Genomic DNA, 26,789 nt, shown 5'->3' with positions numbered 1-26,789 from the left:
TTGGCTGGTCATCCCTCGCGGTGAGGCAAGATCAGAATAGTTTTTTTTTCATATATAAAGCTTTATTACGGTTACTGCCACCCTATATTTAATCTCTTTTAACCCTGAAGTCACACGATGTTGCTCTATACTCCATTAGTCAGATCTGAAATGGAAGAAATGTCATTCTCTTACAAATGCACTTTACACTTGGAACAATCTGCTAAGGGTTTTAATTTAGGTTCCTTACCACCACTACAGCTGTTCAAAGGCCTTGTTTTAATAGAATTTTTAACTTCACCGTTGCCATTGGCTTTGTTAGAAATCACTTCCCATATTCACTCATTCACTTCATTCAGTTAAAGGTGTGTCGTAGTGGCAAGTTGAATAAGTTGAGACATCATGAACTGCAACCAGTAGTGACAAACCCAGTAGAATATACAAACTTTAAAATAAACACAGTGTCCATGCAGTCTGGTGTTCAACAGCCATACCTTGTATTCCCTACGCCCCCGGTTCAATCCTAATTGGCATGTCAACCACCCCGTCTCTCCGCCTGTACTTCGTGTCTGTCTTTATAGTCAGCTGTTGAATAAACTGTCCTCAAAAGATGCAAAGGAAGGAAGGAAGGAAGGGAAGCAACTAATCATTATTTTTTATTCTTTAGAAATATATTTTGGAATAAGTTATATAAGAGACTTACATCATAAAATTATAAAAAAAATAATTAATTTGTTATGTAAGGGTTAAGTTATCGACCAAAATAAATTGGTACCAAGTAGTATCGAAATGTCTCCCGTCAAATGACTACTGCAATTGATCCTTTTTGCACCCAGAGCTAGAAAAAATGACTATTTTGCCTCCTGAATAGTATGTAAGCACATTCATTGCACTTTCATGACTTTTATTTGCTAGTATAACGTCTATGCACATACACACATACATGGATTTATAAGTGTTTGTGACGTATTGTATGTAATAGATATTAATAAATGCATTTGTGTAAAAATGAAATCATCTAGATGTGGAGGAGTATTGGCATTTTATTCAATGTAATGCTTCTGTTCACATGATGGGTATCGAATTAAGTATTCAGTTGGTATCGCTATCACTTTAAGGGTACTTGGATTTTTTAAAACTCGGATTAGCCTTCAGAGACTCCTGCAGGTTAAACTGGACTAATGAAGCACTTTTAGGGCCGACTGACTCTAACGCACTTAAAGACACTCACTAATCTAGCAAGCACGTAATTGCCTTGACCCCGAATATGAGACAATCCCAGATGTGCTTTCAGGTAGAGCCGGGTGAAGAATCAATCACAATATTTTTGATCAAATACCTCGATATCAATATTTGACAATATTGTGGGGAAGACTATCAGTGCTTTCACAAAATATTTACACAATGAGATTTCTGATCAATAATCATCAGTAATTTGGATATAACGACTAAGTGGATAAAGGCAGATAATCAAGCAGTTTGTTAAGCTAAAACAATTACAATTTTACAGTAATACAGCCTTTAAAAGCAGGAAAAGACACTTACTCCATATCACAATATTCCGATTTTCAAAATCTAAGACAATATCTATCACAATATTGATATAAACCCTACTTTTAGGAGAAAACAACTTGTCTTATATTCAGAGTAATACGGTAATTTATATGAAATTTTATACCTTTGTTTTCATTTGAGATGGATGAACGTGTCTGATTTAATGTTGGCACTTATGGCATAACAGAGACATCAGGGAGACAGTACCTATTATCCTACCAACACACACACACTCTCTCACACACACACGCCCACACACACACACACACACACACACACACACACAGTCTCATTCACACCCCATCTGTATATTCACACTGATTTATGCTTAAATGTATCTCTATTGTGTCAAATGAGATGAGCTTGGGGCGTGACGCAAATTAGATCTATAACTCTTCGGTGATCTCTGATGAGGTGGTTTATTTTTTAAAGATAAACATTTGTCCATTGCTGCTTACCCCTCTCCAACACCCCCCTCTTTCCACACACACATACCCCCCCCACACACACACACACTTTTCCCCCAGTAGCAACATCTAGTTTTGGGGTCACTGCCTCCGCTAACCTGTCAGCGCACAGCGGAGCCTGAATTGCAAAGGTTAATGGTATTGTCTGTTGGCGGGGGGGAACAAACCGCTACGCCTCAGCGCTCGAAGGAGAAAGTGAGCACATTAATGCTAATCAGTTAGCACTCTTTAGCATAATTTAGCCATCCTCCTTAGTGATTTATGATATTTTCAGTGAAGTTGTCAGGTTGAGAGGGCCTGTGTGCTACGGCTTATTCAAATTCAGGCACCGCTTTCTTTGAATTTGCATTGAGAGGTGATTATTTTAAGATGACAGACAGGAGGAGTTTCGGTGCCACAAACACAGTTGCACAATTTACACCTGGAAATGCAATGGTATTTATTCACAAAAGGAATATTTGTTTTAGAAATAAAAGAAGCAGTCAAACTTAGTTGTCTATGCCTCCTTGAATTGAAAACATTTAAAACAAAAGAAAGCTTTTCTTTTCTTTATCTCCTTTACCTGTCCTAAACCTCCAAAATGTAATGAGCTCTGCTGCAATTTTCAGCATCCCCAACCAAAGTGATTATCCTTGAGTTAGTCAATTTAGAGTTTGTCTCCATACTTTCTGCTAAGCACATATTGCCATGATGTTTTATGCTATCAAGAGAGCTTCTGTCAAGTCAAAGCTGTGCCGTTTCTTCTCATTGAATATCTCTTCATAAAGTTTTTGTCATTATATCATTTTTAAGTGTAATTTACATAGTTTATCTTAAAAACATATAATACAAACTATTTTCATTATTTTTATTTGAAGACTTTCAAAATGCATTTGTGTAAAAATGAAATCATTTAGATGTGGAGGAGTGATGGTATTTTATGCAATTTAATGCTTCTATTCAAATTAAGGGTATTTGGATTTTTAAACGATACCCCAGCCTCTGTTATTAACACCTTTCTTTGTAAAAATCGAGGCATGTTAGTCTGATTATGTGTCAAATATATTGAGCAGCAACACCAGAAAAACACTTTAAATTGTGTTTGTGGCAGCAAAGCTGAGTCACCTTAAATTTGGGTTGAATAGAGTCTGGCTGGATGCTCCTTTAGATTGTATGATTGGTGGAAAACAGCTTTACCCTTTGGGTGAAATGGCAGCCTGCTTGGTCATGTGATGACCCGGGAGAATTTAAACATGTAACCAAGACAAAACATTCATTCGTTTTTAACTACCGATCATCAGCACCAACCCCTAGTCAGCCCTGAGCCCTGCTAGGTAGCTAGTAGGCAAGATTTTTGCTTCTCTTTCAAAACTGCAATGTCTACTATGCTGCGGAGGAAAAAACGAGACAACCTGCATCTCTTTACCTCACAAGACGAGCAGCAGTAGCACATTTTAGACAGAGTTTATAGTACTTGCCTCTAATCCTGCTACAAACGTGTTGCTGAAATGTAAAAATCACAACAGTGACACTCATCGCTCTTTTAGAGTCTTGATTTAGTTTTTGCACCACGAGCATCTTGTTTGGAGGTGTGCACGCTCGGGAGGAGACCGACGTGCCAGGGGAATTTCAAAATAAATGCATGTCTTAAAGATGATGAATGATGTCCGATCGATGTTTTCATTTTGCATCGATGCTATTGGCTCATTAATCATTTAATCGATGTATCTTTACACCCCCGGTAGCGAGCACTTGCATGACAGGCGGGATCCTGCAGAGCTGCCAGACCGGACAGGACAAGAAGGACCTAGCCACAAAAAAAAGAAAACATTTGAATATAGCACGGTTGTGGCGGTTGCTTGCCATCCACAGCGTTTGGTTCATCTATAGTGCAGTTTTGTGACGAGTGTAGCCTACTGCTGGTTTCATGACAGAGCTACACCTGATGCACAGCTTATGAATATCACTGACAAGTTTATGCATTATATCCGTCTTCAATAAAAAGTGCTGTATCAGATCTATCTTTCCAGTACATATGAAAAAAATCTACTTTATTTCTACATTAAATTGCACATTTATTGCTACACTGTGCATAAATACAACTTGCAAAATCTCAATTGATCATTTAATTATTGATTAAGTCCTTTCACCAATTACACAACATTTTTGCAATAGAGTGCCGTGCAAGCAAATTTGTTTAAATCCAATTGAAATGAGTCAGCTGTGCAAATTTAATTCTCAACTGCAAAAAAGTGCGGTAACATTTTATTTCCCCCCTCAAATTAAAACTTACATCAGTGATTGTTAAGATAGAGGAGTGCTTTTTTTTTCTCCACCTTTTTTGCAGCTCTTCCCACCACAAAATAAAAAAAGCAAGAGGCAACACTGTGGTCTTTATCAATGTAAGACCATCTACCTCCTCCTCTGCTCTCTCCTGTGCACTCAGTGGTGCTTGGCTGTCATGCAGGTGGATGATAATAATAATATAAGGGTGGTGTAGAGCTTCCAGACAGGAGATGGTGCCAGATAAGAAGACAGGCCCTCTCAGGGAGGTAAGGAAGCCCCCCCAGGAGCCAGCAGGTTAGTCAGTGAGCTTTAGAGGAAGGTACAGTAGATATAAATGATTGCACATATCTCATTTTTCCATATTTTATCATATTAGATCATTGCAATACTTTAAATGATGCCACTGAGTCACTGTTATTTCGTTGCAGCCCACAATATAAACTCTGGATTCAACATTTGTTTACCTACTAATGCTCAGCGGCGTGAAACTGCATTTACGTGGAAACAGGTTCCAGAGATGTCATTTTTCAACAAGTTATCATCAGGTCATCTGCGCTTGTGACAGGCAGAGTGTTTCTCATGTAGGATTAATCTCAGGCTTGAAGCTAAAACGTTTTTTAAAAAATGGGGGGGAAAAAAGAAAAATCTACACATTGGCACACACGCTGTTCATTAGATTAAGACATTCAATCATTTGTGTAAGCTCAATAAATGATATAAAAGAAAAGAAATAAAAATATTGATTCACAAAGCAACATTATGCTTAAATCTCAATGTGTGGCCCACTGTTAAATAAACTATTGAGTATCTGTTATATGAATGAATGAATGCCTTTATTGTTGTTTGTTGTTTATTATTGTTCACATACAACGAAATTTGCTGTCTCTCATAAAAAAGAAAGGAAATGTCGTCACCATTAAGTTAACATTTTCATTGCGGCTATTTTCAGAGTTCACTCATACAGTGTTGCTTTAATTTACCCGAGGAATCATTTTAATTTCATACTAAACAGTAGGGCTAGGCCATATATCAATATTATATCAATATTGTGATATGAGACCAGATATTGTATCGATTTTGGATATGATATGTCATTGGTGTTTCTTTTGAGTCTTTTCCTGGTTTTATGCTAAATGCTACACTTGCAGTGTTTCCCACAGAAGTTTGAGAGACTATAGTGGTTGGACCTCATCCGACCCTCAATGGGGGTCTGGGGGCACATTTTTAGGTCAAATGAATCATTCTGGTTCAGTCTGAGAGCAACATTAAGAGGTTATATCTGTAAAACATAACAATACTACAGAAATGGCTCACTATGAAACTGTGGTGGCACAAATTAGACTGGTGGGCCGCCACAGTCTATATAATTAATGACTTGGTCATTATATCCACATTACTGATGATTATTTATCAAAAATTTAATTGTGTAAATATTCTGTGAATCCCTACAAAATCGATATCGGGGTATTTGCTCATAAATATTGTGATATTTGATTTTTGTCCATATCGCCCAGCCCTACTAAACAGTGAAAAACAAAAGAAGCCCAAATCCTCTCGTTCCAGCTTCTTAAATGAGTCCTGTGATACTAAACTGAATAACTTTGGGTTATGAGATGACATTTTTAGGTTTGGAAACATTTAAGGAAGTAGTTTTCACCCATTATCTCACATTTTAACGACCAAACAAGCAATCAATCCATAAAATAAGGGAAAGATAAACCAATAAGGAAAGTAATTGTTAGTTTGCAGCCCTTAAGATTGTTTATAAATCTCTTAATTCAGTCATCTTGATTTCATTCATCTGATATAATGCTGCAAACTATAATTAAAACACTATGAGCCCACTGGTGTACACTTAGAAAGGTCTATCCCTGTTAAATATTTATATGACATACCTCTGATAATTAGATTTGCTTCATTCACTGGATTTTTAAACCTTTTTTTCTGTACGGATCGCAAAAACTCTCCTTTTCTCTTTTCAACTTTCACTAAGACAGCTTTGTTTGGTGTTCTGTGTGTCCTGCAGAATGTAAGCTTATTGCACTTTCAAGACTCCAGCCCAATCTCTATTGTATTTTTCACAGCCTAATACAAGAGCTGAGTGTAGCTTAAATAACAGTTTATAAAGCTGTCGGAAAATTGATGGTGTGGACAATACGGGTGACATATTACAGGCTGACAGAAATCAAATTCCATAAAAGTGAAATTGAAAACCCCTTCGCGAGGCGGCCTTGCTGCTGAGTAGACAGCTCGTTTTAAAGTTTTCAGAGGACTGGAGAGAGCCAGCGCCGCGTGTTGCAGCTCAATTTTTGTAGATCAGGCCGTGGAGCCGGGAAACATTACTGATTCTCTTTCACAAATTTCTTTTTTTCTATGTTTCTTCCTTTTGCACAATAGGTTGTTAAAGTGTTACCCTGTGAAGATTTGATGTGTGATAAAGAAGGATCGTCAATCAGTCTTTATTTATATAGATCTAAATCACAACAAAAGTTATCTCAAGGCAGTTTTCACACAGAGCAGGTCTAGACTTTACTCTTTTAATTTAATTTAAAGAGACTCAACATTCCCACATGAGTAAGCACTTGGCGACAGCGGTGAGGAAAAACTCCCCTTTAAACAGGAAGAAACCTCAAGCAGAACCGGGATCTAGGTGGGCGGCCATCTGCCTGGACCGGTTGGTGTAGAGAGAGCGAGGGAGAACAGGGAGAAAGAGAGGAGGGAGGGAATAGAGAGTACAGCTAAACATGAGTGAATGGAGTGATTCAGTTAGTTAGTTATGTTTGAGGATTGAAAATCTAGAAAGGGAAAGTTATTCAGAGGAACTTTCAGAGAGTGCATTAGTATGTTTAGTAGTATTGCAGGGATTATAATGCTTGGGTACTCTAAGTAAATGAAGACAAGAGTATCTTAATTGACAGTTAATCTGTTAATATTTGATAATTGATTGTTTTAGGTCATTTTTAAAGAAAAAAATACAAATATTTTCTAGTTTAAGCTCCTTAAGTGTGACTATGTCCTGAGTTATGGACTGTCAGCAACAACTCAATGTCAAAACAAGACATTTTAGGTTCTATCTCGGACTTTGGGGAACAGATACAACAGCAACTACTCAATTAATCTAGAAATTAAGACTAATCAGATTAATCAACAATGACAATAACCATTAGTTGCAGCCCTGATGAAGACTGTGGTGTAGATTTAAAAATAGGACTCATATTTCTGTAACTATTTTGAGCTTCAAGGACATAGTAGCAGATGAAATCATGGACCTGCTTCAACAGTTATAACTTGTATTATTTTGTTGATTATTTCGCCTCGAGTGCGTTCCTCAAGAGTAAGAAATGTGTCATTTTTGTCTTGTGAGAGAAGGCTCATAGGAGAATTTAGCCAAATGTAACATCATGAAAACCTAACCGAAAATGGAGAGAAACACTTTGACTCACAACTTTTTGGGACCTGAGGTGACCAGGAATCTCTGATCATCAGGATGTTGTCGATAAATGCAGCTTATTCAGACAATTCTTGCTCTCTAGTGTGTGTAAAAGAAGATTGGTTTGATTCCCGGCTTCTCCCGATGGCTGGACCAATGCATGTGAATGTGTGTGAATGGGTGAATGTGACATGTAGTGGTCAAAAAGACTAGAAAAGAGCTATATAAGTACATTCCATTTACCATTTACCATTTAAAATCATCCGTTTCTGTGCTCTGTGTCTTCATGAAGCAGATGCCCCACAGCGACAGCCGCCTGTCGGGCCACAACGTGTCCTCTCAGTACCGCATGCACTCCTACTACCCAGCAGCCACCTACCTCACCCAGGGCCTGGGCTCCACCACCTGTGTGCCACCGCTCTTCACCCTGGAGGACAACAACAATAGCAACAACAACTGCTCCGAGACAATGGCGGCATGTGAGTGAAACACACACACACACACACAGAAGGAGAGAGAGACGCATGCACACACTTCTCAGGGCCCATAAAGTTTTAGCCAGACTTTATCAACAGTGTGGTAAAGTACATTCAAGGGAGGTCTGCACTCGAGTCAAGAGTGTCATAAAATTCATAAGACAAAATTAGTCTAAAGTGACGCTTTTTTCTTCTTTTATTACACTTTTTTTTTACTATTTACTGTTTACTTTAAGTATGTGTGACATCTTCCATCTTCAACTTCTAGCCTACAAGTGAAATAAATTAATCCAAAGTTAGATTGCCTCACTTTTTATGTTTAAAACGAAACTACAGAAAGGTAAGTCATATTATGTGCAGTCGTTTATCCGTAACCATCATCCTCATTTAACGTCATAAATGTAAATATTAAAAACACACATCTACGGGCTGTAATTTATAGCCATCTCACTAAGTTTTTAAAACAACCACTAAACTGACATAGAGCTGACAGTGCTGCTCTGTTTCTTTTCATGTTGTTTTAAAGATGAAGCAGATCTGATCTCTGATTTCAGAGCCTGCAGCAGTAGTTTTTTTTTTTTTTTGGCACTTTTTTCACTTTTTCCCCCCCCCCCAGATGTGAATCTCTCACCTAAGCATGGCTCCTGACGTTGGTTTCTGCCTTTCTCGGTAGCTATGAATGTGGGCGAAGGAAATTGTGTGTAATACTGAAAAATGCTCGGTAAAGCATTTGCCGTACTTAGCAAAGAATGCATGCACAATGAGAACGAGATATGAGGGAAGATCCAGCTCAGTACAGCAGGAGATCTGGGAGCGATACAGGAGCTGATTGGCGTGCCTGCTCAGACTGAACACTGCTAGAAATGAAAAAGCAAATATTTTTTAACATACTTCCTCTTTAGGCTTCATTTCATTTCTTTTTAGCGCATTTCAGGCAGGATAAGTAAGTTCTACATTGCCGTCGCTTGTTAGGTGCAGATTGCAAGTTGTGGCAGCGTCTTGGTTCATTGGTAGTTGTCACTCATAAATACCTGATTTGTGAGTTTTAGAGGGCTCCTGCACACTCATGTAGGGGCTGCAGCCTGCAGGTGTTACGTCTGTTGGATGGGAATCGAGAAGCAGTTCCAGTTTATAACGGGTTCCAAATTGTCCGATCTATCGTGATCATATTGCTCCGAGCTTATCGATTCTTCTTATTGATACCCAGCTGTGAGGTGTTGACAGACCGCCACAGTTATCTTCAGCTGCAACCATTTATAGACTACACTCTGGTACCGAAAACTTAGATTTTCATTTGCAATTAATATGATAAAAGATCGATACTTGGCGTCTGTGTATTGATACAATATTGCCATGCAAAATATCGCTATACTATGCTGTATCGATTTTCCCCCTCACCCTTACTAGCAAACCAATTCTGTCTGGTGTTGAATAGGTCTTGGCTGACAGTTATGAACAAACTCTACGTGTGGTACAGTCGTCTCGACAACCAACCAGTTTAGGCCATGATATTATCAGTTGTATAGATTGGCAATTGAAACTATGATATAATTCCAGTTTACAGTACATTAACACCTGAAACATTAAAGCCAATACACAGTGACTTTTCAACAATGCAAACTGACTATTTTTTCATTACTTATATTCATTTAATTAAAATGTAGGTGATCGAGGTTATAGTTTGACTCCCCTAGCAAGACTTTTTTTTTTTTTTTTTTTTTGGCATCCGATTTCTTGTCAAACCAAACCGAGACAGCATTCTTTGGCTTTCTATTGCGACCTTTAATTCCACCACTTACACTACTAAATAATGAGTTATTATGACATAAATCTCATATTTGTTCTCTATGCTGTTTGGACCTGAATGTGAGTGAAGGGTGGAGAGATATTTGTCTCTGTATAATCTGTAAATATCTTTTTATAATCCTGCATCCACGTGAAAATCTAAAACAAAATAGCAAAACTCAAACTTTAGGGACAGAAACAGCAGTCTGATGAGCGGTCTTGCCACTCATCTTTTTTTCTTACACTCCTCCGACTGGAACAAAGAGCTCATTTGTTTAGGGATTAAAAAGGTGGAAGTGGCCTATAACACAGCCGTATTGTATTATTATTCATTTAAAAAGGATGTAGGGGGGAAAGTGTCATTTGTGCGGCATCAACATCCTTCTCTGTGAATTAGACCCCCTGACACCACCAGCATCATCATTCTTAAGACCCCCGCATCCCTCCTGTATTTGTTTTTGACTTTCACCTGTCCGTTTCCTGTGAGGGTCCCACGTCAGCCTCCTCCTGCTGTGAATCGCCATGCTCCATTACAAGACAATAACGCTCTCAGCGGGTGGTCCCACATTTGGTGGTAACTACTATACCGGGAGAAACAAACCTCCACAACTCAGTGGGTTTTTTTTTTTTTTTTTTGCTTGTGACCCCTTAAAAGAAAGCATTATCTATTTGCAACCCCTGTTTTATACATTCATGCAATCGAACAATGCTTTTTCATTTTAGATGTTTCATTTGAATACTTTTAGAGACACTGAGTGATACATACATCTTGAATTTCACTAGAGGGAAGCAAATATTAGAGAAAAAGTAGAAAAAGTAAAGTTTTCTGCAGTTGAAATCTATTTCTTCTCACTGAATTAAAAACAGACTCATGAGCAGAAGCAGGACTGCATTTTTACTTGAGTTTCTTCAAGTTTTGTCATGATTTTCTTCAAGATTATACTTGTTCAATCAATCAGGCACTGGTGAGCTAGTTTCTCTGTTTCCTGACAGTGTTGACAAAGCTGACCTACAAGTGTGCTCATATGTCACATACTGTAAGGGCATCACTTTTTGTACAAGTGGAGAAAAAGTAATGGAAAGAAAGGAAACTAACAAGTGGTAAGTAGAGAATCTGTGTGATAGTTAAAGTGAGAAAGGATACGTCCATGTGTTGCTGTTGTTTTTTTGTTTTGTTTTTTAAGTAATGATGAAAATCAGCTTGTACTCACTTCACATCACTTGAGTCTGGATTCAAATCCCCCCTCAGCTCTTTCTCAGATCTTCAGCAAATCCTCCGTGGGTGAGCAGCAGCTGCAGAGACGGGTCGTTTGTGGTGAAAGCTCTGTGTGTGTTTTAGGAAGTGCATGAAATCTCTGTGACGATAGATAGATACATAGATAGATGGATAGATGGATAGATGGACAGATGGACAGATAGATAGTCACTTTATTGGTCCAGCAGCTCAATATGAAACAACAAACAGACAGTAAAGGTATAAGAGTAAATCTAAAGCCAAAAGTCAATAGGGTTGATTATAAAGTGCAAGATAAAAAGCATATGTAATATCTAAAAATGAATAAGGATACTAAAATTAAGTTAGTAAAACATTACACTGGTTAAAAGTGGAGCAACACTTTTATATCTCATGTTATGCAGAGCTGAGAGAGAAGATTTGTTGGTGGGAGATTGTGTTGCAGTAATTCATGAGATTTGATTCATTTTACTGTCAAAGAGCCTAAAGTCTAAACACTACAACCACTGTCAAATCCAGTGTGTGGGTGTGTGTCGTATCTAAATGGAGTGGAGGCTTCCACTGACTGAATAATAATATTATAATATGATATAAATAATAATGCATTTTATTTATAGGTGCCTTTCAAATCACTCAAGGACAACTTACAAAACACACAATAAAAAACAAAACAGTGCATCAAACATCATAAAATCAGCAAACCAGAGAAATAAAATATTAAATTAGGACAATAGATTTTTAAACCCCCCCCTTTTTTTAAGAGCCTCTACGTCTTCGATGATGTTTGTGAAACATTAGTGACTTGTTTTGTGAGCAAGTCTCCGACTGGAGCCTTTATGTCATACCTGAGTACTTCAAATCTAATCAGCTGATTATAGTCACACGGAGTTATAAGCCTGTTGTTCTTTTCAGCTTCACATAATGATTTGTATTGTGTTTTATGTTGATGTGGCTGCAAGACTGTTTCTCATTGAAGCTTTTCTCTCAGTAATTTAGCTGCAGTAAATGCTTATTATTTGCAATTTTAGGAGTTTAATTTCTCTTCTCCACAAATTGCAGCATCACCAAGATAACAACCACCTTAATCCTTCATAAGACACTAATTGAAATACTTGAAATTCAAAATTTCAACCCTAGAGAGTTATTGGGGGGATATTACGTGACTTTTTTTTTTTTTTTGCTATTGTGACTTTTTTTATGTTGCAAATCAAGGTCAATGAAGTTACCATATATGGTTCCTCGTTGGTCTGGGGTAAAACATTTTCCAAAAAGTCTCTATATAAAAAATCCACATGGTTCTACAACCTCACAGAGAGGCATGGGGAGGCTAATTTGGATGTCTACAGAACTTACCACATATAGTTATTCACCCGATAAAGGGTTAAAGTAAAGACAAAAGGAGAAGCGACAGAATCATTCCTTAGTATATCACAAATTCAGCCACATCTCCTTGTAGTCCTGGACTTTGACTGAATATATCATGCAGCTCCGGATCCGACCAGGAGGAGGAAATAGCTCCGAGCCCTAAACCTACCTGCCCTCCCCTCCTCTACCTGGCTGCCAAACAGCGCCCCATCAGATTTATCTCCCTCCCAGCAGAGGACTAATCAGTTGGCCAAATACAGAGATCCAAATAACCTTCAGGAGTGCCACGCTGTCCTTTCCCCTCCTCGCCTCGCCTCTCTCCCCCTCCTCCCCCACCCCCCCAACACCCACACCACCCCCCCTCCGCAGGCCCCGCTGTCTCCGCAAAATTGCCTTCTGGAGTTAGTGAGCGGGAACAGTTAAGATTTACAAACAATGATGAAGCTTGTCATGCGTCTTTCTCCATCCGTCACGGCGGGCCGGGCGGAGCTGTGGGGAGAGCCGTCCTGGTGTTCTTCATAAAAGCCAGCTCTCTGTGAAATACGCCCCCGGCCGGCCTGTTTACTGCCCCGCGCTCGTCAGCAGCCCCGCCGCCGTAAATCGCCAAGCGGGAGGTGACAGCGCAGTCCATCAAACTCCCACCACCACCACCACCTCGCTCTCGCTGCCCTCCCAACATCTCACCTCATACTGTCCCCCCTCCTCCCTCCCAACCTCCTCCTCCTCCTCCCTTCCCCTCTTCCCCTCCATATACTATATACACACACACAGAAACACACACACTCACACTTGTTTCTCCACAAACACTCAGCCCGCTTCTTCACCACCAGGATCCAACAACCGGGGAGGCTCTTAGATGAGCTGCCTCCAAAGAGTTATGGCTGTTTCAGTCTTACAGAAGACAGCTTCAAGCCGAGTTTGTCAATGTTTATGTTCCTTCTTTCGTTTTTGTCCTTGTCTAGACTTTTTATTTTTCTTCTTTTCTTTTTTTTTTAAATTCAAAAGTGCCTGAAGTTTGCAAACTGTCTACGGCCGCAGCAACTTTTCCTTTCACGTTTTTTTTTTTTTTTCCTAACTTATTCTGAGAACAAGATTTATACCAAGTCAGACCTTGAAATCGAACGCCGCCGCGCTGGCTATACGTTTGTCTGATTTTGTTATATTGGTGTCAGCACTGAGCGTACAGTAATTTAAATGCAAATCAGATTGTTGAGGTATTGCAGATGTTAATCCTGCTAATCGATAGACCCGTGTGAGCCCATTAAGTTAGAAATCCATTACTATCTTTCTAGATGATATTCTATTGATTTCTCCCCCCCGCTTCAATCTATACTGTACTGTACACCAAAGTGAGTTACTGCGTATAAAGTCTGTCGTTTCAGGTTCTCAGCCTCCTCTGGGAAAAAAAAAAAAACATCAAAAAGAACATAGAGAGATTGGCTTCAGTAAGTTTCTTTGTTTCGTGTGTAAAATGGGTTTTACCTGCTTTCAGATCAGATTACTTTAAACTTGCTCACACCCACGCACTCTCTCTCTCTCTCTCTCTCTCTCTCTCTCTCTCTCTCTCTCTCTCTCTCTCTCTCTCTCTCTCTCTCTCTCTCTCTCTCTCTCTCTCTCTCTCTCTCTCTCTCTCTCTCTCTCTCTCTCTCTCTCACAAACACACAACATACACACTCATGGCCCCCAAGCTCATTCTGGAGATGTCAAAAAAAAACAAAACAAAAAAAAAAACAGGGGGCTGCTCTCGCTCTTTTTGGATTTATGAAACCTGAAACAAATCTGTGCTTCTAACTCATGAGGTGACCTTTTCATAGGAAGTGCTGTTTCATGTCATGTAGCAGCCAGAGTTCATTTCCTTTCGGTCACTGACGTACTGACAACATCGCTCACCTCAGCAGCACATGCACTCCGTGTTGTTTCATTACCTGAGGAAAAAAAGGCAATGCCTAGAAAACAGACTGCAGGTGTGAAATGTGGTGTAATGTTTTCATCTTGACATGTTTCTTACCACTGAAATCATTTATTTGTTGTAGCTCTATAGTTCTATTAAGCATCAGGGCAGATTGCAAGGTTTAAAAGGGCTTAAATTTGGTTGAAAAGTGAAAGCTTTTATACATATTTTACAATATATACAATATTTTACAACATATTATTAAAAAAAATGTAATTTCAACATGTAGTTAAGACCTGATTCACAGTGAATATAGGTTATATGACTATATGGAAATTACTTTTTTAAATCAAATTTGAGTTTTAATCTCAGCCTGTGTTCACCAGGTTTGTTAATATGGGATTTTCTTTGGTGGTTTACAGTCTTCCCTACTTCGATATGTTTTAATAATTTCTGCTTTTGAGATTTCTTTAAAAAAAAGAAGACATTTCTGCTTTATTAATAAGCACTCAGTGTGAATGTTGTACAGGAAACAGAAAGCAATATATGTGTGTGGTCTAGAAAGACAAAGATAATGCACTAAACCACTTAACCTGAAATTAAGAGTTTTTTGCTATTCATAATTGTAATGATAAAGTGATACTTAGATTTTTTTCAGTGGCTTACAAGTGGCAAAAGTTGAATTTATAAATACTGTCTCTCTTATTATTGAGAAAGCTTTAGATAATGTGGTGATAAACAGAAGCAAACCTCTGCAGTTTAATGCTTTAAATACTTTATATCACCTTTTCTTCAGTAAATTTCCCTCAATTTACTGCCAGGAGATACATTAAGTACTTTTCATTGAATCATCAACACCACACACACAAGGAATACTACCTTTTAAATAAACTCCAGACTAATAAAGCTCACCTGTATCCAAACTGTGAGTAAGAGCCAGCCACACAGAAAGTGACTCCACTGGGGCCCAACGAGGCCCCGGAGGGCTTCATTGAATCTGTGTCTGATTGAGTGTGTCTCGTGGCTCTGGCTCTTAGACCACAGAGGAACGTTTCCACTGTAACTGTCAGGTTGTCTTCCCCACCCTGCTGTGCCGCTAAGTGCTGATAGCCTGCGGGGCTGTGGACGGACTAAATACCAGTGTAATTGTCTGCTCAGGGCACAAGCACCGCTGTAATATGTTGTACAACACCACCATTAACACAGGCCTGGGGCTGTGGAGACATTAAATGGCCGGGGCTGTGTAGTTTATGTCCTCTTCTCCTCACTCTCTCTCTCTCTCTCTCACTTACACACTAACACACACTCTCACACTGTCCGGCGTCAAGATGCCTGCTGGTAAAGAAATTAAACGGGACTTCTTTACGTCCACTCGACATAATGGTCTTTCCTTTAGAGCAATATATTAGAACCAGCAATGGTTAATCAATTAGTTGCCAATTTCTGAATTAATTACTAACAATTTTGATTGAATTGATCATTTTGAGTCTTTTTTTTTTTTTTTTTTTTTTTTTTTTTAAGATTTTGTTGGCATAGACGCCTTTATTCAACAGTAGACAGACAGGAAACATAGGAGAGAGGGGGGGGATGACATGCAGCAAAGGACCTCCGATCGGGATTCGAACCGGGGTCGGCTGCGTATATGGCATGCGCTCTAACCACTCGACCACCTGCGCGCCTATTTTGAGTCATTTTTTAAAGATGAATAAGTCCAAACTCTGAGTCCAGCTTCTCAAATGTGAATATTTTCTAGTTTCTTTAGTCTTATAGGAGATGAAAACTGAACTCTTTGAGTTGTGTACCGTTTTGGGCAAAAAAAGACATTTAAAGGTGTCATCTTGGGTTCTAGGAAACAGTGATGGACATTTTTCATTTAATTTTTTGTGTAGAGGTGTAGTTGTAGTCCTGTAATGTATAATCATCTATAGTGATATTTTGATGTTTTCATACCTACAACAGCTTTAGTTTCCCTGTTTTGTTCACCTCCAGCTTTGCGGTTGTCAAATTAAGTTTATTTCACACTGTCTGACAATATTCATATTTATATTTTTCATATTTATAGTTCATGTTATTATCTTTTCTTTGTTACATTTTCAGGTAAATGAGAAAATATGTCGTTTTATAAGGCATATAAACATGCATAAGCCATATTTGATCAGTATAGCACTGATGACCTAATGATTATTTTTAGTATTGATTCATCTGCTGATTAATTGTTTATTAAAAGTCACAAAGAAGGGAAAAATGTCCATCACAACTTCTTTTACATTGCTTGTTTTACCAGCCAACAGTCCAAAAACCAAAAACTATTCTAAAACTATTTCCTTTACTATCATTATGTTTCATATATATATATATATAAAAATATAAATATGACTGAAAACAATGAATAGATTATCGAAATAGTTAAATTTCCCCATCATGGGACTAATAAAGGAATATCTTATCTTATCTTATCTTAGTTGCCAATTCATTTCCTTTCAATGGACTAATCTATTAATCAACTAATTAGAGCAGCTCTAAATGTTTCTATATAACTTGGATATGAACTCACTCTTCTCTTTAAACTCTGATAGGTGTCATTTCACTGATCACTGTGTATAAAACAAACTTGGTTAGTTACCTACCTAATCATGCTGTTGTCGTCACTTTCCACGTTTTGTTTAGTTGTGTGTTTTTTTTTTTTTAGCAGTGGCGGCGGCTCGTCACCGTGGATTGACAAATGATGTAGCCTTGGCAGCTCTCTGAAACAGCTGAACGACTCGGATAAACACATTTGGCAGCTTTAGCACCCGCGGGAGGCGTCCTCCTTTCCATAGCAATATATTTCACTCTTCCTGTGTCCTTTACTTTGGCATTTTTCTTACCCTGTCTGACTCACAATGAATCTCTTGTTTAAAACGCAATGATAGAAAAGTCCCGCAAATATTGATCGGCCCGCCTCAGCTCATTATTGCATATCCATAACTTTTCGACGGATCGTGTCAAAAAGCCCGACGATAGACTGACAGGTCATTTTGTGAGTTGATGGGGCACAGTAGCCGAGATGGAGATTTAGCATAGGGACGAAGGGTTGTGTCACGCCTCTCCGGCAGTCATCTTCACTGGGGACAGATTGGTTAACAATGCAGGAGCAAAGGTTTCTCTCTGCTTAATTAGCCTTTGACCCCGACACCGATGCCTTCTGTCAGCCTGTGTCGGCCCTCCACTCTCTTAAGCATCCAAAGCAAACCAATAATGACCATTTAAGTGTTTTCTGACCCCCCCACCCCCCTACCCCGACCCCCAGTAATGGCTGCATAAGAAACATCATTGCTTCGAACAACTGTCTCAACAGTTCTTCACCGGGGAGACGAGAATGAGAAATATGTGGATGATTTTTTTTTTTTTACTGCACGCACGATAAAATGAGGAGTCCTATTTATGGTAATGCAAAAAACTATTATTTGACTCTTTATTTAGCTCCCTGATCAAGGTGTTTGATGTGGCTTGAAATTAGTAGTAGCTCAGAATTCACTCCCAGGCTTTACTTTTAAGAGCAGTGGTCACAGTTCAGTGTCGGCACTTGTGGCATTTGGTTTCTCTAGCAGCAGCAGCAGCAGCGGTATTTCAGGAGCCTTAAAGCAACACGATGAAACTATTTCACCTTAAAATAACAGTTTCAAAGTCATTTTTTATGGTGTGCTGACTTGTAATAGAGAGAATAACGCCTCTTTTAGTCCCAGTCCTTTTTGGCGATTTACAGTCACTTGTTATCTCGCCAATATGTAACTTACATCATCATCAATGGAGTTAAGTTACATATTGGCAGCCATCAAAACTGTATTGTATGTACGGAAATAAGATCAGCCAGAAGCACAGTGAGGGATGTTGCAACAGGAAAGAGTTGAGAGAGGGGGAAAGAAAGAAATCGTGATGAAATACTCAAAAGGTCAGCACTGATACATTATAGCAGGGGTGTCAAACATATGGCTCAGGGGCCAGAATACAGCCACAATTTTCACTTATTTACACTTACCATTCACAGTCAAGGCTTCTGATCTTACAACTTGAGATCATTTACTTGTAATGTAATTCAGATTTGAAGGACGATTTCTTTCCTTACTTGGACACATTTCATCAGTATCTTTTACCAGGGTTACCCTAAGTTGGTTTATTACAGTAAATATATATTATAATGCATATTATATAATATTTATAGGTTATTATGCAATGTTTTACTGGTCTGGCCCACTTTGGATCAAACTGGAATTTGACACCCCTGCATTATAAGATTTGTTTACTTTTTCAGCATTTAATCAAAACCATAGTGTTTTTTTTTTTTGGTTAGGGTAACATGTTCTGTCTTGTATCAGCGTTTCCCTTTTTCTGCATTTAAACACGATCGTTTCCTAACAATGCTAATCCTAAATCCCTAAACTCTTAACCACACACAGTGGAAGAAGAGAGTGTTTACGCCCAACATTTACTCCAACCTCCTTTAAAAAAGCGTAGCACCTCATGAACCTTAACATTGCAAGTCTAAGTAAATATAACCAGGCAGCAATTTCCTCCTAAACCATTTGATCTGATATAGGAGACTGGTTTGCAACTTTCGTGTTATAGCGTTAAATGTCTTCAGTTCGGCTATATAGATAACGTAAAATTGTGCCCATTAGTTCATTTAGTGTTTGTTCCCTTAATGGAAATTTAAAAAATGCATTTGTTACAGCAGCTTTTTAGTATTTTTGTGCCTTTTATATTGGTGTCAGATATATCAGATATTGGTTACATCATATCAAGCCTAACAGAGTTCAGACTCAAAAAAATAAAGTCGGACATGATCTGTGATTCAAAACTTAGGGTGAAGGTTCGTGTTGTGAACATCAGTTGAGTGGCATGAGCCTCTCAGCGCTCAGTATTTAAAGCCTGCCCGCCTGTCTGCTCTTTGACTGAGTTTTCTGGGTCATTAAGTCCTGCTACCGGCCTGATGATGAGGAGCCAGACGCCCATATCGTTTCCAGAGAGGCTGCCTGAGATCGTCCACCTCTACAAGGGTCGTCCTCAGTCGGACACACATGGGACCTTCTCAAACTGGCCGTGGACTTTTTTTTTTTTTTTTAGACACTGCCCGTATCGTTTTAATGGGAGCCATTTCATCCCAGGCCAACCTTGTCATATGACAGGCAACTCTTCATTCCTAAGATTGAATTTTTGTTCCCTTGATAATGGCCCCCACTAAGTGCTTCTGTCCCCGGACGGCACTGACACATTCAGGAAGTTGGGTTTTTTTAAAATCAAAAATATCCATCACCCAAAGAAATTAATTTGATAGTGTTCAACTGAATAAACAGAATAAGGGTGAAGCTGCAGCCCTTATTGTTAATTTAGCTTTAAAAAAATATTGAGATTATGTCATCGGTCCTCAAAATATGACTGAAAAGAGTCGCACACATCACTACAGTTTGATACACGCCCGCATGTGTGTGTTTACTTAAGTGTTATCTACCCCCATGACCCTTGTGTTGGATGGGGATGAGTGTAGAGTACGAAACACACAGTGAGAGCTTATCCCCGGTGGATCAGACTGAATTACCCTCTCCTCTCACATCTGGGCTTTTGTTCCCCTCTTTGGCAGCGGCAGGAATGATTGCACCTTCATTCACTCCCTCCCTTCGCTCTCTTAACAGGACAAGTGGGAGGTTAAAAAAGCTTCCTTTTGTTATTTCACACAAAGACTGTTTAATAGTTTGGAAATCTTATATAGAGTGCTGAGTGACAGGGAAAAGGGCAAAAGTTCATTCAGGAGCATAAACTGCCCTTTCAACATCCTCAGCAGGTAAAGTCTGTTTTTTTAAAAAAAAACTCAGAGTTTGTCTTGTTACACAGCGAGTTTTGTACACAGCGTTGACCTCAGACTATTTTACACAAGAGTTTCTTTTTTTATGGAAATTAACAAGGAGTGCTTTTACATTTTCTTACCACTCACAACTGTAGCATATAGATAGATGGATAGATAGATCCAGTATATCCATGATCTTTGGATAATTTGTTAAGGCAGATTCTTTTTTGCATTGCTACATTTGTAGTTATTACAAGTAATACCCAAAAGTCGTACTAATAAACAAATTGATGTATATATGTAATAAATAACAATACAATGTGTGCAAAAAGTGCCAGTAAAAGAGCGCTACAGTATCTAAAAAATATCTAAATGATATAAAACCTAAAAAAAAAACCTGTGTACACGCCACACAGTCTAAAATAAAACCACAGACATTACCTCAGCACATTAAACAGTCCTATGTGCTATTCAGCCTGAATTATAATAGGAAATTGGAGCCTTTATAGCTTTGACACTCTTCTTCAGCATTTTTGCTAGTAACTCTAAAACCTTCTACAGTGAGTCACTTTTCTTTTTGCAGTTTTGCTCCTTTAAGTTTTTATAACTCAACTCTGATTGGAAGTTTAGTTAAAGAGGAAGATCTCTTGTGCTCCAACCCATTAATAGATGTTGAATGGCGGGAAAAGCTGAGTGGTTGGAAGTATCTTCAGGAGCTTTTTTAGTCATTGAAGTGATTCTTGATTGAGTCAGTGTCACAACAAGGGTACGATTGTAAGGCTTCTGTTGGAGAATAATGCATGCATTAAGTTAATAAGGTGTTATTAATAGGGGTAGGGGGGAAACTATACTTAGATCAAAAGTCAAAAATCTGTTTTCTAAATGTTAGTTAATAATAATAATAGTTAAGGGTGGTTCATTGTCACAAAAAGGCAGCAGTTACAAACATTTTTTTTAAATTTGATGACTAAATAATGAACGTCAAGCATTGTTAGGGAGTTTTCCATATTCAAGGTCGAACATGGGCCTTGACGTCACAGTAAAGGCAGCACTATCATCTTGGCAGAGAGACATACCGACTCTCTCCTTGAGATGAAAGCAACTGTCTGTGGTGTTTTGCCAAAAGCAGGAGTCTCTTTCATAGCGGTGACAGAACAATACTGTGGCACCCATGGTCAGAAGATATGACTGTCTGACTCCCTAAATAAATAAAGATGGGTAACTGTGTTTCCTTGTTTGTAGAATAATGAACCAAAAGGCAAATTCCATTAGTCATCTTGCCAAATAGTGATCCCCCAACCCATTTACAATTGTTACTTAATGGTTTATGAAGTGTTTACTAATTGATAACTCACTTACAACCAATTATAAATCCTCATTGTGAAGTGATTCCAACTAATTGACATAGAAACTTAATTTAGTCATTAACAGGTGGGTGTTTGCTAATTGGTAAAATGGTTTTCCTTTCCAGCTGTTTCGGTGCCTCTACATTAATCTGTATTAAACAAGAGAGCGGTGAACAGTCGGACGCAGCGGAGGAACACGTGTACCGCCGCGTGTCGTGATTTAACGTCCCCGGTAAAACTAACACGTCCAGTTGCTTTCAGCCTTTAATTACATCATAGATTTCCTGCTGATGAACAGGCAGAGAATTAACAGTGAAACAGGCTAATTCACAGCTGCTCTCCCCCACCGCACATGCTGTTATTGCTGTACAAGTAGACCGCCGAGGGGATAAAAAAAAAAAAGAGAGAGAGAGAGAGAGAGAGAGAGCTGGGTGCACTTAGCTACACAAACATTAGTAATAACGATTGGGCTGCCAGTTTGGAATTGGTGACAAACTGCAGACGAGCAAAAATTGGAGTCCGAAACCAATCAGGAAGTTAATGAGGAGAAAAATTACTCCTCTTTTTTCCCCCTCCCACCACTGCTGAGGAGGAGGAGAAGGAAAGAGAGAGAGAGAGAGAGAGAGATGGTGGAGGACGAGGGATGAGGAAGCATGAGAGAGGACGATCAAATGAGAGGATTATGGAAAACACTGGACAGCAGCTCTGGTTTTAATGTTTAATGTTGGCCTGATTAAACACGAACATGTGTGACAGTCCAGGATAAATAATCACACATTTAACATTCATTCAGTGTGATTAAGAATATTTTAAGGTTTGATCACCAATATTTAAAAAGGGAATGTTCTTGTCCTCACCTTTTCTGGGAATTATATCTATAGATAGTGATCCTCAGATATCTTAAATAACAAATATTATAGATTTATTATATTTTGTTAGATGATAAAATGAGTTACTGAGTTACTGTCACTTGTCCTTTTGAGTGTTAGTGTTATATAACAGCTCATTTGTTCATCTCTCTAATGACGAGGGCTACAATTGACATTTTCTTATCAATAAATCTGGCAAATATTCTCTTCATTAATAATTTGGTCTTCAAAAGAAAACAGCAAGAAATAGATAAATATATACCCATCACAATTCCTCAAAGCCCTACTGAATCTAAGTGGTGTCTATCTAATCCCAGCATCTAAAATCCAAAGATATTCAATAAAAAACTGGATAATATTTCAATTTAAGAAGCTTAAAATTGAGAATTAAGCTTCAAGAGTTACTTAGAAATAGTTAATGACTAGATTTCTTATGATTAACTTATTTATAAATTAACTGATTAGTTCTGCTTTCTAATTATTTTGTATTTCTTTAACTTGATGAACAGCTATGATCACAGATTGAACTCATTAATAGCCAAACTGGGCTGAAATGTATCTGTATGAGAGACGATCATAGGTTTATAATTGTTCACTTAATCATCTTTCATCATATGATACCAGATGTGTATAATTTACCTCCACATTTATGACTTTATTAGACCGTTTTTATTCCCATAAGGCTGCTGGCATTTACAGTAGGAAACTGTGAGAACACTTATTCCTGACATTATTATAAATGAATGAATGAATTAATTAATTGCTAAAATATTCCCCAGTCAGTATGAACAGGAGGAATGATTACAGCAAGAAAAGCATGTTTCAATGTCCATTTGGGCTGCTGACTTGTTTCCAGACAGACTTGGAAAAATGAGCTTTCAGATTAAGTGATGGGGCCAAAATCCACAGTGAGTCCACACAGTCATTAAGTGCATAAATGCATTTGAAACTAAATGAGTTAGTCATATCAAGTGGATATCTGCCACATTTACAGTCTTTTAAGCATCAAATTCCCTCTTTTTGTGTTTCTTGTTGAGCTGTGGTGGAAGTTTAGTAACAAAAAGAGACTTTGGCACTAAAAAGACTGTAACGTTGAAAGATATCTACTTGATTTGACTCATTTGAACAACTGAAGCTTCATATTAACCTCAGATAAACTTTTAAATAGCCTACATTTTCACACAGGAGGGGCACTGTGGATTTTAGCCCCCCCAACACTTATACTGTAAGAGCATTACAACAAGAAAATCAGGTTTCAGTGTTCATTTGGGCTCCTGACTAGTTTCCAGACAGACTTGAAAAAACTGTGAACTTGCCCTTTAAACATTTGTAACATTTGAAAGTCTGTCTGTACAAATATTAAACAGACTCCCGTCGACCTCACGGCGTGGTTATTATAGTGTGCAGCGGCTGTAGAACGAGTGCACGCAGCTCTCATGATGCGTTTGTTTTGTGTTCGCTGTCTTTCCGTTTGCTGACTGATTCAATTTGCTGTAAATCCTGAGCTTTGTGAGCTTTGGTGCGAATCACTTCACTGTACGCTCATATTTATATCAGATGAACGCAGCACATGAATACAGAGAGGACTATTTATCCTCAAGTGCTGATGATACCGCTCTCCTGGTTTTTTTTTTTTTTGTCTGTCTCACAATAGTATTACTCTTCTCCCTTTTTTATTTACACGCCTTACAGTATGTGGACATTTTTATTCCACACGCTGTCGATCTATCCTGGAGCTAATATGAATTTATCATATTTACGACTTTGAGGAGTATCCAAGAAAAAGATTTGCAGCTCGATACCTGTGGAAGAGTTGAGGTTTACCTTCTCTGAGAATACATAAACATACATTACTGGAGGGAGACAATTATTTAAGGTTTTCAATTAAGGTTTTTTTTTCATAACTCTGATAAGAACCCGACTGATACTAGATGTTTGAGGCCAAAACCAAAACTGATATTAAAGAGTAAAAAAAGTCAGTACATAATGTTGCTTTTATTTTACTACGTTTTTTAGTAGTAGTGTCGTCCTCCCGGGTCAAATTGACCCCGTCTGTTTTGACTGTTCCTTCCTTCCTTCCTTCTTTCCATCTTTCCTTCCTCTCTCTTTCCTTCCTTCCTCCTTTCCTTCCTTCCTTCCTTCTTTCCTCTCTCTTTCCTTCCTCCCTCATTCCTTCTCTCTTTCTTTCCTCCCCTACCTTCCTTCTTTCCTCTGTCCTTCTTTCCTTCCTCCCTTCTTTCCTCCCTCTTTTCCTTCCTTCCTTCCCTCCTTCCTTTCTCCCTCCTTTCCTTCCTTCCTTCCTTCCTTCCTCCCTCCCTCGTTTCCTTCCTTCCTTCCTCCCTCCTTTCCTTTCTTCCTCACTTCCTTCTTCCCTCCTTTCCTTCCTTCCTTCCTTCCTTCCTTACCTCCTTTCCTTCCTTCTTCCTCCCTTCCTTCCTTGACTCGAGGACAACAGGAGGGTTAATCTGACATTTGAAGACGTGAACATGACCACTAAGAAATTATAACAAGCATAAATAAACCTGAATTCATTGTGTATCATAAACTAACATGATGTTGCAGGATTTCTGGGTAATGAAGTTCTCCTATTCTGTTGCTGCCTAAAATACAACATGAGGTCACCTACAGCTTAAATAAAAATCAGTATATTTGCACTTCACGTAGTATTATCAAGTAATTTAGAGCTGCAACTATTCTGATAATTGATAAATCACTTTCAGTAATTCTGTTAAGGAATAAATACTACGGTAGATTTTCTGCTTCCACTTCTTTAAACGTGAATATTTTCTATGATATTAAACTAATATATTTGGATTTATTGACTCACACTGAAACATTTGACATTGATTTCACATTTTTCACTATTTTCTGACATTATAGACAAAATGAGGGATTGATTAATGGCTAAATTAGTCAACAGATTACTTGATAATGAAACTAATCGTTACTCTCAGAGCCTCCTTTATTGTTTCGGCTAGCGTGCTCAGCTGGTCAGGACTTATCGGGTGTCTTTGTTTTTTTGTCCCTGCAGCTTTCTCACCCAGCAGCATCTCCGCTGGCCACGACTCCATGAGCTGCCGGTCCATCAGCTCTCTGGTTAACTCTGATGTCAAAGCTGAATGTGAGGCCAGCAGCGAGGCGGCCAACTTCACCGTCAACTCCATCATCGACGGCGACGCCACCAAATAAAGAAGCTAAGGATGAAGTGATGCAACAAAAGCATCATGAGATTAGTTCAGAGAAAACTTTTATAGTTCAGTGTTGCTGCAGGTTTATTTGTGGTTTCTGTTATATACAGTTTATCTTAGCAGTAATTAAGAATACTGGGTTTTTTAAGTGTTAGTTCATTTTTTTAGCCAGTTCACCAGAACAGGAAGTGCCTTAAAAAGTAAGTTCAAGTTCACAAATCACGACGTGCACGTTTTAGAGAAGCACTCAAGTTATTTGTCTCTTTTTCTTTCCTTTTTTTCTCGTAACGATCAGATTGTTTAAAGCGAGCGTTTCACTGCCCTCTTCTCTTCGGTTCAACGTCTGATCAAACCCGGCGTCACTGCACCCGTAACTACGTCCGCCAGTGATGTCACGACTTACTGACGAGCCCTGCGGTACACGTCTACGTCACTGCAGTTCAATCAACAGTATTTAAATGACTTTATTTCAGTGTGTAGTTGGACTTCTCTTTTAAACATACTAATTAAAGATTAGAGCCTGACCGATACTGGATATTTGAAGCTGATGCCGATACCAGTATTCAGAAATTAAAAAGTTCCAATATCGATATATTGGCCGATAATGTTATATGCACAGAAGATATACATAAACATAAAATATATAATGGAAGCATGATATTATACAGTTTAAGAATAAGCTTAATTTTTATAAAATGACGTCAGCGCACTGAAACTGGGAATTTAATATATATATTAAATGTGAATTAGGAAAAAGGATTAAGTATACTTAAAGTATTGAGAAAAAAAATACCAGCACATATTGAACATCATAAACACCAGATACCGATATATCTGTGATTGGTCGGGCTCTAATTAAAATGCTGTCGACACAACTATCAGAGCAGCCTGGTGAGCGACTGCCCTGCATGTTTTAGGGATCTATCCACTCTAACACATAATAATGCTGATTATTAACTCGTTATCAAACCCATTGACGAGCTTCAGCTGCTTGATTAGGAGTTTATTATATGAATCAGAGTGGAGAGATACCTAAACATGCGTTTTTTTTTAAACGTGCCTTATTTTGTTGAAGAATTGTGAACAAGAAAAGTACAAAACGTTCATTTTATAGTTGAA

General features: G+C 38.5%; 1 protein-coding gene across 1 annotated transcript in view; it reads left to right on the top strand.

Annotated features, from left to right (window-relative positions):
- The window catches only part of dmrt1 (doublesex and mab-3 related transcription factor 1), a 31,163-nt gene extending 5,492 nt beyond the window's left edge, over positions 1–25,671 (top strand). Inside the window, exons 4-6 of the mRNA XM_053326146.1 lie at positions 7,988–8,174; positions 10,510–10,512; positions 25,514–25,671. Of these exons, the coding sequence (XP_053182121.1) occupies positions 7,988–8,174; positions 10,510–10,512; positions 25,514–25,671 (348 nt within the window). The remainder of the gene's footprint in view (positions 1–7,987; positions 8,175–10,509; positions 10,513–25,513) is intronic.
- The last annotated feature ends 1,118 nt before the right edge of the window (positions 25,672–26,789 follow it).

The sequence above is a fragment of the Scomber japonicus genome, chromosome 9, assembly GCF_027409825.1.
Source record: "Scomber japonicus isolate fScoJap1 chromosome 9, fScoJap1.pri, whole genome shotgun sequence".
Taxonomy (NCBI): domain Eukaryota; kingdom Metazoa; phylum Chordata; class Actinopteri; order Scombriformes; family Scombridae; genus Scomber; species Scomber japonicus.
Note: the sequence above shows the minus strand (reverse complement) of the source record. Positions and strands in the feature narration are given on the sequence as shown.